Source organism: Otolemur garnettii, unplaced genomic scaffold, assembly GCF_000181295.1.
Source record: "Otolemur garnettii isolate 467f Iridium unplaced genomic scaffold, OtoGar3 scaffold00031, whole genome shotgun sequence".
NCBI lineage: Eukaryota > Metazoa > Chordata > Mammalia > Primates > Galagidae > Otolemur > Otolemur garnettii.
This window is the reverse complement of record NW_003852426.1, coordinates 10,013,033-10,026,426: the sequence shown is the minus strand read 5'-3', so window position 1 is coordinate 10,026,426 and position 13,394 is coordinate 10,013,033. Positions and strand designations below refer to the sequence as shown.

The 13,394-nt window shown below is 52.4% G+C and overlaps 1 protein-coding gene across 1 annotated transcript in view; it reads left to right on the top strand.

Moving 5' to 3' along the window:
- Window positions 1-4,392, top strand: part of KCNK17 (potassium two pore domain channel subfamily K member 17) — a 14,361-nt gene extending 9,969 nt beyond the window's left edge. Inside the window, exon 5 of the mRNA XM_003789165.3 lies at window positions 3,658-4,392. Within this exon, the coding sequence (XP_003789213.1) occupies window positions 3,658-3,968 (311 nt within the window). The 3' untranslated portion in view covers window positions 3,969-4,392. The remainder of the gene's footprint in view (window positions 1-3,657) is intronic.
- The last annotated feature ends 9,002 nt before the right edge of the window (window positions 4,393-13,394 follow it).

The window sequence follows — 13,394 nt, the reverse complement described above, 5'->3', positions numbered from 1 at the left end:
AGGGACATTCAGCGCAGTGACAGGGTGGCTGAGCCCCCACCCCCCGCTCAGCTTCATGCTCCCTCTCTTCTCTCTGCCTATGAAGTGTTACTGTAAGAGCCTGGCACTGCAGCACACTGGCCTCAAGGAGCTTTGAACCTCCGTCTGATCCCATGGCCCTAAAGTGGGGTAGGTAGGAGGACTTGCTCTTCCACACTGTTTCAACAACAGAACCCAGCTCAGGATGTTAAAAGGAAGTTTCACCAAAGTAGCAGTCAGCTAACTCATCAGGGAACCTAGAGTGATGGTTGTCACCTCTACTTCACTGCAGAGGAAGACAGAGCTCAGAGATGTCAAGCCATCTGCCTAAGACTGCACAGCTTATGAGATATGAATTCTGATCTATTTGACTCCAAAATCCATACCCTTTCCAGACTGCCTGACATGTCCCTTTTCTGGGTCTCAGTGTCCCTGTCTGTAAAATGCAGTTGCTAAGACTCCTTCAGTGCCTTCTGGCCCCTATGTGCAAGGAACCCTTCCTGAACCTCTCCTTCCCCAGGAAGAAGTATCTGGTGCTGGGAGGTCTGCTGCCCCCTTCCTGATCTCCTCAATCTTGACAGGAGGGCTATTGTTCTAGAAGGAAGTCCTTCTACCTGGGTCATGTTCCTACCTTTACCCTCAGAGTGGACAGATGTGTCTGAGAAGAGCTGAGCCCACGCTGCAGCTCCCAGGGCCACACCTGCCCCTCACAGCTCAGGGAACCATTCTTGGAACTGTCCTCTCGCCTCTCTTCTTACTGTCATCTCCCTGTCCTTTCCTTCCCAGGAAAGGCTGTTGCATCTAGTTGCATAGGTTGGGCACTACATAGCCCTATCGGTTTGTCATTCACACAGAGCATAATGAGGACGGCACCCAGGGAGTTGTGCAGTCCTCTATCCTTGTCCCCTCCCTTGGTTCTCATGCCCTTTAAAAATTATAAGTGCTATTGTGTCACCTGCCTAGCTCCTCTGAAAACCATCATTGTTTTCCCATAGTTTTAGGATGGAGTCCAAATCCATAACTAGGCCCCTAAGGGCCCTGCCTCCCTCTCCATTCTGAGTTCTCTCCCTTCCACACTGCATTCCAGCCACCACAAATACCAAAAGGACTGTTCTGGCCGGCTGCAGCAGCTTCAGCCCAGGGCTGTGCGGTCTGATGGGTCCTGCACCAATCTCCCCTGGAAGCCAGACTGGGGAAGCCGACGTGGGGTTGGTGTGAATGTCTATGAGGATGACCTGAGGCCTGGCATCCTCTGTGACAGAGCAGGGCAGGGCAGAGGGAGCAGGAGGCAGCCTCTCTACACAGGGGCACCTGAAATGGGAAATAGGAGGAAAGACCTCAGCTAACATCAATGAAGAGGTGGTGATATCACACAGCCAGTCTGCAAAGAGTCCTTGCAGGGTCCTTGCCATCCTGTGAGCCCCCCAGCTAGGAGCATCAGAGCAGGACCAGGCCTCCAGAGCCCCCTGAGTACAACCTGACTAGGGAGACCTGGTCCACTACAAGAGCCCCTCATGCCCAGAAGGGCTGCCCATGCACAACCACTCCCACCCAGCGTCCCCCTTCACATCTCCAGAGATTTGCTACCCACTCTGGGTCCCTGTGCAGCCATTTTGGTGCCTCATGGCAAGTGACTACACTTAGGCCCCACTGCTGCATCTGGGGGGGAGGTCTTCCTTCTGTAGATGGGGAAAGTGAAGCCCAGGGAAGGGAAGGCAGTTGAATAAGGTCATGAGCAGGCAAGCGGAGGCAAGGCTAGGGTAAACATCCAAGCCAAGGCTCCTCACCCCACCCGTATTCCAGAATCTTCCACATCTATTCCTCAAATCCCTCAGCTTTCCTTGTCCTCCAGCAGCAGGGTCAACTCCTTTCCTTGATGGGAGTGCTGAGGCCCACCACCTGGCCACTGGATGCAGACAGGCACAAGGGCACTGTCTTCACAGCCACTCCTCTGCCCAAAGGCTCTGGCCAGAGCAGCCCCAGGTCTCAGCTGCCTGCCTCTCTCAGGCCTGTAGCCTTCAATTCTCCCAATTGCATTTGTGGCTCAGTCTAGCGCCTTGCCAGCTGCCAGGCTTTCTGCCCCTTATAATTTCAGCTAAAGAAATGAAATAAAAGGGGCAAAGAATACACCTCCTCCCTTCTGTTACCAGGAGCAAGCCAAGCCGGCGGGTGGCAGGGCCAGAGAGCTGGCTCACCACTGATCTCATTTGGGACCGTCAGCGGAATCACGGCCCCATAACCCAATCAGCCTAATCCAATCCCAGATCCTGCCCCACAGCAGAGGTCGGCTCTAAGGCTGTGGCCTCATCCCCAGCAAGGCTCCAAGAGGAGGGCCCTGTCTTGTGGGACCTGGATAGAAAGCTAGGGGGTGGCAGGACAGGATGAGCAGTAGACAGGTGGGTATAGACAGGACAGGAGGTGGAGGAAATAGGAGGGCGAATCTCCACCCTTTGAATGATCCCAGTCTGATGAGGGAGGCAGGGAACTAAATTACAGGGCGTGCCCATGACAAGAGTTATCTGAGATTCACTGTGAGCAACCCTGTCAGCCCCTTGCCCCAGCCGTTATTCTCCAGAATTGACTGCATGGGGGTATTTGATGGGCTGTAAAGCAATTAACCAACTCCAAGGTCTTGGGCATCTGTTACTTGCCGGGCACCATTCTGAGTGCATTAGCTGCATGGGCCTGTGTGCTCCCCCCACAGTGGCAGGAGAAGGACTCTTACTGTCTCCATCTTACAGATGAGGAAGTAACTCACCCAGACAAAGCACACGGGCTGTGGGGCAAGCGTCGGGGAAGCCCAGTCTAGTTTCTAAGGAGAGACATCTGAGCTGAGATCTAAAGGATAAGGGATGATAACCAGGCCAAAGGGAACTGGAAATTCGGAGCTGAGGAGACAGCTAGCACGAAGGTCCTGAGGCAGGAAGGATGATAGATGTGCAATTGGGGGAAAGTGATGTGGCCGTGAGAAGGGAGAGGTGTGCTGCAGAGACAAGGATTCGGGACTGCATCCTAAAGGTCACGGGGGAGCAAGTATATTCCCCTGGGGGAGTTTCACAGGAGAGGTGTGTTCAGACAGATGGTAACCACGTGCTACTAAATGGAGGCAGGACATCTTTCAGCGGTCACACCTGCTCTTCCTACATTCCTGGCTCCAGCAAACTGCCTCCTTTCACGTATGAGGAAACCAAAGCCAGAGACAGGTAAACAACAGAGCAGGCATCGCATCTCCTAGAGTCTTGTTAAAACACAGATTGCTGGAGCCACCCCCAGAGTTTCTGAGTCAATAGGCCTGGAGTGGGAGCCCCAACATTTGTGTTTCTAACAATGCAAATGGTGTGATGCTGTTGGTCCAGGGGCTATACTCTGAGAACCACAGGGATAAAGCATAAACAGAATCCCTCAGAAAGACAAAGAAGAAATTTAGCTTCCAAGTCTAAGTCCCGGTCCAGGGAGGCATCCTGGCATCCTAGGGAGATGACCATAAGACCAGGAATCAGACAGTCTTTGTTTCCCATGTGCTGTCCCACTGATCCCTCAACCTGCTTGTGTGAACCAGGCCATGGATCCCCACTCCTGATGGGGAATGCGCTCCTGACTTGCCCAGGCCTCCATCCTCTGACTTCACCTCTTCTGCAGGGATGAACCCCTCTCGGAGGTACCCACTATGGTACAAGAACATGGTGTCCCTGTGGATCCTCTTTGGGATGGCGTGGCTGGCCTTGATCATCAAACTGATCCTCTCCCTGCTGGAGACCCCAGGAGGGGCATGTTCCTGCTATGAATGCAGCTTTAAAGAAGACTTCAAGTCCCAGTGCTGGAGGCATAGGCCAAATAGGGAGCCAGACTCCCACTCCCCACAGCAAGGTTGCTATCCAGAGGGGTCCATGGGTATCATACAGCATCTGGGACCCTCTACTCAGGTTGCACGCTATGTCAAGGACAGCTAGTTATCTTCCAGTACTTGCTTGATCATCTTCCTCAGTAACAAGACCTCTCATTTTAAGCTTGGCTATGACCACGTGGACAAAAGACCATATTTTCCATCCTCCCTTGAGGCTAGATACAGCTATGTGATTAAATTCCACCCAACAAGAAATATCCTTATAATACTTCCAATAAGAGAAGTATCTTATGTGACATGGGATGTGACTTTCAGGTGGGGACAAGACATTCCCTTCTTCTCCTCTTCTTTACTCTAGCTGCCTGCAATGCCGATGCAGTGACTGGCGCTCTGGCAGCCATATTGCACCATGAGGTAGAGGCCATGTTTGAGATTGGTAGTGTAGTAAGATTGAAAGAGTGTAGATCCCTGGTGACTGCAGAGCCATCATAATAAACCTGACTGAATACCACCAGATTTCATTTATGTAAGAGAGAAATAAACATTCTATTTAAGTCACTATTATTTGGGTTTTTCTGTCACTTGTAACCAAACCTAATTCTAATTGACATACACACCCAGAGATGAAGATGACATCCAAGACTGGAGCCTATCAGAGGAAAACCACCCCCTCCCTAAGTGGGTTTGTCCCCACTGATGGCAAGGATGGGTGGTGGGCTGGACTGCTGGCCCCTATCCCTTTCAGAGATCTTCCAGGTAAACTCACTAAAGTTTCACTCATAATCCTCAGGACTGAGACAGCCAGCAGGTGGCTGGTCCCAGTTCAGCTGTTGAATCCTTCTTCTATCACTCATTCACACTGCAGAGAAACCTGGGGCAGGCCAGTGGGCTCCTCCTGCCTCACCCCACCCACCTGTGTCTGAAAGCTTCAGCCACAGTTTGCCAAGCCAGATAGGGTTTGAGGTGGCCACTTCTGTTTGCAGAGTGTCTCTCACTCAGGGTTGCTGCTAAGGCAGCACAGAACATAGCGGCCCCCACCACACACATCTACACGCTCAGGTGCAAAGCCCAGCCAGGAGCCCCTGGCTAGACCAGCCAGCACCTGAGGGTCACCTGGGCCAGCCAGGTTCTTGCCCTCGGTGGCCACCCATGACTCTGTTCCCTCCACCCACCCTGTGAGTTTAATCCCAGGGATGCAGAGAGCTCCATGTTGCCCTTTCCTGTGGACAAACCCCTCAGCTTCAGAGCCCTCTTGGAACTGGGTCAGTGGTAGCCTTTTGACCAATGAAGACGTGAGGGCTGTTACACTATCCTGCTTGTACCATCAGCCTAAGCAGATGAAGGCCCAAACCAGGAGCAACCCCAAAGAGAAAACAACAAGGTCCGTTCTCTCATCCTAAGGCCCACAGGCTGGGCAGAGGAAGATGGAAGTGAGGAGGGATTGCTAGAGGCCTGGAAGTGTCATCCTCTGTATTTTATACACTGCAGAAAGAGGACTAGTAATGCAAAACTGGGAGCAAGGGACAGGCCAGCATGCTGGGATGGCCACTGCGGTCCTTACTCTTCTCTTGCTTCGGCCCCTTTTTTCTCATGCCTGGCCCTCTTGACTCAGAGTCTGTCTCTCCCCCATCAAGCCCTTCACCTCTCCATGCCCACCCCTATCCTTGCTGGGACCCAACCTGGAGTGCTTGACCCAGAGGGACCCAACCTGGAGTGCTGGGAGGGAGCCCAGAGGAAAGTTTCTGATTGGCCAGCTCCTCACAGGGGTCTGCTACACAGCCAATGAGGAGAGTTCCTGGAACTCTGAAGTCCAAATCCAGACCATGGGTGGGACTGTGAGTGGGGGTGAGGTCCTGAGAAGCCATGCTGGGATCCACCTGGAGAGGTCTGGATCTGGTAAAGGCAGAAAAACAGATGGTCAGATTTCAGTTCAGAAATCACAGACTAGCATGAGGCTTAGAGAAACAGTGAGGGACAGTAAGACTGAGGATGATAGACAGATGCAGGCGGAGAAAGATCCCAGTCTGTGGGTCAGGAACCCAACCATTCAGGACTTCCCACAACTTCATCCCGGCCACCGAAGGCCTTGAGGAGAGAAAGGGGCTTCTCGGTGTGTGGCCCTGGAGGGTGCTGAGTTTGGAACCAGCCTGACATGTTGAAATCCTGGTTCCACTGCATATGAGATCTATGACCCTGGACAAATGTTGCATCAGTTTTCTCCTCTGAAAAATGCAGATAAGAGCAGCTGTGATCTCCCAGGACAAAGTGAGTGACTGTATGAAAAGAGCTGAGAATGGCGTGTAGCAGCCCAAAGGGGCAGCGAGTACATTCCAGCTGTCAGTGCTCCACAGCTGGCCCCGTGGACAGGGATGAGAGGAAGGCAGATGCTCCGCGGGCTGGCGGGTACGTGGCAGGCCGCACCCCGCTGACCCCCTCTCAGGGCTGGCCAGCAGGCTGGGCTGAGCAAGTGGTGACGCAGGACTGAGCCCTGCCCTTGGGGGGCTCCCAGGCTGACACTATCACACTGCTGCCGGGATGAGGGGACGGAACACACATGACTCACAGGGGAACCTCAAGGCAAAGACCAAGAAGAGCATGCCAAGTGAGCAAATGGAGGGCCTGCGGACTGACCGCGGCTGCTGCCACAATGCTAGGGGCAGGCAGACCTCGGACACCAGTGGTCACCTCTGCCTGCCCTCCCAATGGCTGCCTTGCTGTGGCTTCAGCATGGTTGAAGCAAGACCAGACTCGGCATCACTGGGTGGTTCCCTCTCTCCCAGCAGTGTCTCCTACCACTGTCTTCATTCTTATTGATTAGTGTTATTTCTTAACACTTACCGGATGCTTATTATGTGCCAGGCCCTGTTCTGAGCTCTTCACTTATACTAAGTCACTTACTTCTCTCATCAATTCCATAAGAAAAGAACTATTCTTTTCTTTTCTTTTCTTTTCTTTTTTAGAGACAGAGTCTCACTTTATCGCCCACGGTAGAGTGCTGTGGCATCATTTTGGGCTCCAACTCCTGGGCTTAGGCAATTCCCTTGCCTCAGCCTCCCGAGTAGCTGGGACTACAGGCATCCGCCACAACACCTGGCTATTTTTTTGTTGCAGTTTGGCTAGGGCTGGGTCTGAACCCACCGCCTTCGGTATATGGGGCCAGTGCCCTACTCACTGAGCCACAGGTACTGCCCAAGAACTATTATTTTTAATAATGGTTTTATGATGGGGAAAATGAGATCTGCAATGAATGTTAAGAACAAAGGCAACCCCTCCCCCACCCACCCCGTGTGATCTCTGCCAGTGCTTCAGTTTCCTCACCTATAAAAGGGGAGGCTGGCTTCAGGGAGCCTGAATCTTGCTAATATTTCTAGGACCTCAGTTTTGGACTGAGTTGTTCTAATTAACCACATTTCAGAGCATGCAGTTCCCAGCCCCACCCAACTCAGTCCTCCTGGGTCTGTCTTAAGTGCTGGGATCCAAGGAGGTTCTCTTTCTCTCTCTCTGTCTTTCCCTCTCTCACACAAACTCATACTCACTCTCACTCACAGGACCAAGAGAGGAAATCTGCATAAAATTCCCCGGGCCCTCAGCTGGGCCCTCACAGCCTCTGTAATGCTGGAGGGAGGGGCATCTACTCATTTTAGCAGCCAGACTAGAAAAGAACTTGACTTAGCGGAAGACAGAGGACTGATCAGTGGGAGACAACAGCTGTGTCAAAACCCCCCCATCCCCAATTCCTCTCAGCCCTTATCTCACCCGGCCCCCACCCCTGGCTCCAGCCCTGGAGAGTGCTACCCTGAAATGGGCCCCACTGACCGCTCCTTCCTCTGCCTTCCCCAAACCACACACAGTGCTGGGCCCCACCTACACTGTAGGTCTCTGAGCCTCCCACTCCACTGTCCAGCACCCACCCACATAGACTGCTGGTCCCTGGGCTCCAGCCACACTGACACTCCCTCCCCTTTTCCCTCCCCCAGCAGACAGGGCTGGACCCTGTGTCTCCTGCCCCTCCTTTGCCCTTTGCTAGCCAAAACCTATATCCAGCTAACATTGTCCCTTGCGACCAAGGAGACAGCTGCCATCACCCCCCAAGGCCTTCTAGGCCCATTCCTGAGGTCTTTGCCCAAGATTTCCAGCCCCTACCCCATCCCAAACACAAAACCTCTTTCATCCCATGAGGGACCCCATATCAGGACAAGGCCTGATGGCAGAAAGAGCAACCGGAGCTGAACACTCCCACTGTGACCTGCTCACCTACCCGACCCCCAGCACATTGTCCTGGAGTGTGAAAGCAAATCCATCCACACCCACTGTCCACAGCCACAGAAGAACCCCCTGCCCTCTCCCTGGCCCTGGGGTAGGACCCTACTTAGAATAGCCCACACTCCAACCTTTCCACATCTTTTTAGTTCAATTTTTATCCCATTTGTTCTCCCCAGGACTCAGGCAATTGTGAGCAACATTTGAGAAGGCAGGTAACCTCTCTGAGCCTTGGTTTACCCACCCAGGAAATGGAAATCCTGATATGAACCTTGAGATTGTGTTGATGAGTTTGGGCACTGGGGATGGAGGGGAGCGGATAACAGATGAGAAAGTGCACATGTTGGACTGGCCCAAAATAGGGCTCAAAAGTATTTACTCCCCTCCTTTCCTCTTCTTCTTGCACTCAAGCCCTCCCCTCAGCCTCTTTCATCAGGCAGCTCATGAAACCCATCTGCACCCCTTCCTCTAGGAGGTCCTCCTGGATCTGCCTGCCCTCCAGCCTCCAGGGGACCCAGGAGGGGTGGTGAGGTGGAGGCAAAATATTTTGCAAGCTCTGGGAGGTGAGAAGACAGTCTGTGAAATGAGAGAGAGGTTGCTGTGTGTCTTGGCAGCTCCCCATCAGCCCACTGGCCACAGCCTCTAAGGGTCAGGTCATTGTCCTGGGGAGTGGGGCCAGAGGAGCGGGGTGGGGATGGGACTTCAGCACCATTCTCTCTCACTGTTATTCTCTCTTGGCACCCTCTCTCCATCTACTCTGACTTTCTCTGGACCCTGAAGCCCCAGGGCAGAGCTGGGGAAAAACAGGGGCTGACCTCCATGGATTGTGTCACTAGGCTCCTTAGGCCTGAGAAGGAATGTGAGCGGGCAGGAGGAGAGAGGGCAGTGAGAGAGGGCAGGAGTGAGCGGGCAGGAGGAGAGAGGAGCTCAGGGATTTATCACTCCTCTCCCCACAGGCCCTGGGTCAGACGTGCCTATGACCCCAGGGTGGCAGCACTGGCTGGGTGCTAGTGACAGCTCCCTCACCGGGTTAGTCCCAGGGTGGTAATGACCCCTCACTGTTGCAAATTCCTGGGGAGCTGCACTGTCCCCTAAACAGGGACCTGCCCATGCTCTACACATAGTCCCTTCAACCAGCCCTTGGAAAGCACATTTGTTCCCAGCAAGGACCCAGCTAATCCAAAAATGGAGTTCATCAACTTCCTACCACCTTCCTGTAATACAGCTGGAGGGTTGGGGCTCAAAGCACTGGAGTCAAGCCATGGAGGAATCAATCCAGCCCTCTGACTAGGGAATTCAGCTCTTGCTCTGGGCAATGGCAAGAGGGTAGAGACCCAGGCGTGGTGCCAGGCAGAACCCTTCACCCTTGCCTGCTGGGACAGCAGCGCAAGGGAAGGAAAAGCAGCTCCCCTAAACTGTCTTCTTAGCTCTGCAGAGAAGTCAGGCAGGAAGGGACAGACCTTGTCCTCAACATGGAACTCCACCAGACTGGGAGTTCCATGGCATCAGAAACAAATCTGACTAAATGCTCCCTGCATGCAGGGGCTGTGTTTTACATTATTATCCCCAATATCCAACTCAATCACAAACAGTGTAAAACTTAGAGACACACAAATGTACAAAATACAATCCCAGCCATCTAGTAGGGAAGCAGATTCACAGAAAAGGCTCCGTAGCCAGCCATATACAGCCTCATGCCTGGAAACCCAGCACTTTGAGAGGCCAAGGTAGGAACATTGCTTGAGCCCAGGAGTTCAAGACCAGCCTGGGTAACATAGTGAGACCCAGTCCCTACAAAACTTCTTTTAAAAATAGCTGGGCATAGTGTCACATACCTGTGGTCCTAGCTACAGGCGGTGGGTGGGGGGGGGGGGGGGGGGAGGCTGCACCAGGAGTATTGTTTGAGCCTAGGAGTCCCAGGTTACAGTGAGCTATGATCATGCCACTGCACTCCAGCCTGGGTGACATAGCAAGTCTGCCTTTAAAAAATAAATAAATAAAAAATGAAAGGCCCCCTAAAGCAGTGCTGTATGTGATGATGCCGTGGTCTAGCACAGGGCAATCTCATGCTTGCCACTCACTCCTGTGTGACCTTGGACAAGACACTTCACCTTGTGGTGGCGAACTCATCCCGATTTTCCTCAGGCCATCCTGGAAAAGTGCCACATGCTAGAACCTCTTTAGTCCTCTATGCCTCAATTTCCTCAAATGTAAAAACAGAAATGGTATCGTAGTACCTGCCGCATATGGAAGACTGTCGTGTGGATGAAATGGGCTAATGCAAATCAAAGAATCTGTGTTCAGCACAGAGTTAAGGCCTATATGATTGGCCTTCTCTGTTTCAACTCCCCAGAAGCAGATTCAGGGACAGGATTTGGCTGCGAGTAGTTTATTTGGGAAGTGATTCCAAGAAGCACAGAAGTAAAACAAGGAAAGCATTAAGGATCAGGTAACTGCTGCAGGCAGTGGGGCTCCAGCCCACTGGACATCCCTGCAACCTGCACAGAGCATGCCTCAAAGCTGTCCCCTCTATCATTCCCAAATCCCATTTCTCATTGCTTGGGGCCGGAGTAGGAAGGTATTAACCCCACAGTACCTGTGATAGGAAGCCTGCAGAGTACACAGGATGGGAGTGCTGAGGAGACCAGCACTATCAGTATCTGCCACAGATGTGCTAACTCTTCTTGTGATGTACAGAGCTATGGAGGCAAAGGGGTGCAGCAGCCTGGCTGTGAGGGAGGGGAGCCAAGGCAGGAGGAGGGAATGTCTGGAGGCAGAGGGGTGCAGCAGCCTGGCTGTGAGGGAGGTGAGCCAAGGCAGGAGGAGGGAATGTCTGGCTGAGCTTTGAAGGCTCCATAGGAGTTTTCCAGGCCAAGGAGGAGGCAGGCCTTATACATAGAAGGTACACAATAAATGTTTAAATGACGGTCTCTCTTTCTTTCTTTTTTTTGTCTCTATCTCTCCATCTCTCTCTCTCTCTGACACATACACACAACATTTAAATGAATGCCGAATAGGTTGAGAGTGATTCTAATGCTTCAGCTAATGGGGTTGACTCTATGCTGAAGAATTGTAGGCAGCCCGAGGGCAGGTGATGCAGTCAGCCAGGAGGCATCAGGAAAGGCTGGATCAAGGTATGAAGACCTGAGCTGGTGGAAAGAGATGGTCCCTGGTGGGCAAGTGAAAAAGAGGGAGGGTAGACCAGGGAGAACTACGGCAGAGAAGCAGGAAAGAGCAGAAGTAGGAAGGAGCATCAAAGAAAAGGAAGAGAAGGGAAAAGAATGGAATGGAAGAGAGAAAGAGGGAGGAGGAAAAAAGACACAGAAGGCTCCAGCACAAGAGTGGAAGGAGAGCCCCAGAGTCCAACATCACAGAGGTCAAAGGGCAGCAATAATGACCTTCACTGAGAACGTGGGTTCTCAAGTCCTGAGTCTACCAAAACTGGGGGCCAGAGGGATCCAGAAGACTTCCCAGGGGAGGGAAGCCCTGAGCCACAGGGAGGCCACTGTGAGCCCAAGAACATGAGCTCCGTGGGAAGCCATCTGCAGGGCCCTGGGAGCAAGAGTGAGCTGAGGGCAAGGCACTGTCCACAAGCCAGGAGGGTGGAGGGTTCCAGTGGTTATTACCAGAGCTGCACAAATATTGTTGTTTTGACTGGTCGTGCGGATTGCTTTATTTTTTCCCCAAGAACCACAAGTGTGATGTGCAGACTCATTTTAGAACACGACACCGCAGAGAGCAGCAACCTCTGGCCTTGCCTTCCCTGCTTCTCCTGGTGAGACACGCGTGCAGCTGTGCTCACAGGCACCCAGAGTCGCTGAAAGGGACCCAAACCACAAATGTTCAGTCCACTGATGCCAAGCGCCTGCTGGAAATGCCTAACTTGTTGTACTGGTAAGAACACCCCCTTTTTAAAATATTAAAGCAATTACGACAGTGCCTGGAATATTAAAAGCCCCGTAAATCTATTTCTCACTATTTAGAGGCTGAATAACTCAGCAGCTCTTAAGTGTGAACACTCGAGCTTCATTGTCTGGGTTCAGAGCTCGCTTCACCCCTCACTGGCTATGTGACAATGGGCAAGTTGCTTAACCTGGCTGTGCCCAAGGATTAAATGAATCAATGCAGGCAAAGAGCTCAGAAAGCAGTCTGCCTCAGACAGAGATAGACACGATAGTTGTCATCATCATTACCAACTCCTGCCCATGGAAGGAACCAGAAATGGCCAAACTCCCTATCCCACCCAAGCCTATGCCATAGATTCCTGTCACCTCCCAAGGCATAATTGTCCTGGAGCTGGGGAAGGGAGGAAGGGGAGAGAAGGAGAGAGAGCGAGAGAATGAATGTGAGAGCTTTGTGCATTCAACAGGAAACATCAGATGCCCAAAAGACTTGGGTCCAAGATTGCAGGAGCCTCCCCTTTTGACCCTATGACCGCAGCTGTGGCCTGAGGCCACAGTTTCACTCCTCCCTGCCCACCCCCTTTAGGAGTGCCCTTGTGAGAAGGGAGGTACCCAGCAGGGCAAAACTGTGTTGCCACCCTGAGGAGACAGCCTGCACTGATTAAGCTAAATTCCAGGAGTGGGGTTGACAGGTGAACTGAGGTCAGGATCTGGTCAGGATTAAATCTCTTCATAGTTGGGTTTGTCTGGGGAGAGAGGAAATGAGGACAAATGTATCCCATTTTCAGGTTTGGCTTGGAGCACTGGCTCAAATCTTGCGTGCATAGCATCACCTGGAGGGCTTGTTCAAACACAGATTGCTGTCCCGCCTTCAAGGTGTCCGATTTCTACAATAATTTTCTTTTCTCCCAAGTTCTCACGCTGATGCTGCTGGTTCAACAGGCACACTTTGAGAACTGTTGCTTTAGGAGATGGAACTTACACAGACCTCTGAATGGACCCAGGTCTGCTCAGGGGAGCTCTGTCACCTCGGTCAGGTCCCTTAAAGTCATGGGCCTCAGTCTTCCCATTTCTAAAGTTAGGATTCTAAAACCTGTCTTCAGACGGTCTGTGCAGATTCCATGAGGACGAGGAGGCAAAGTGGCCGGCAGAGGACCTGGCGCCCAGCAGGGAGATACTGTGATTGCTGCTATTATTCCTTCAGGGGCTGGGCCTGGTGTCTCCCTCTGGCACCTGCACTTCCTCGTTAATGCTCCCCAGGCATTAGCTGGGCACATGGCTGTCCAGAATAGACACTTCACAGGCTCCCTTGTGATAAATGTCACCTTGTGATCCGTACTAACTGACGGGTTATGTATTAGATGGGCTAT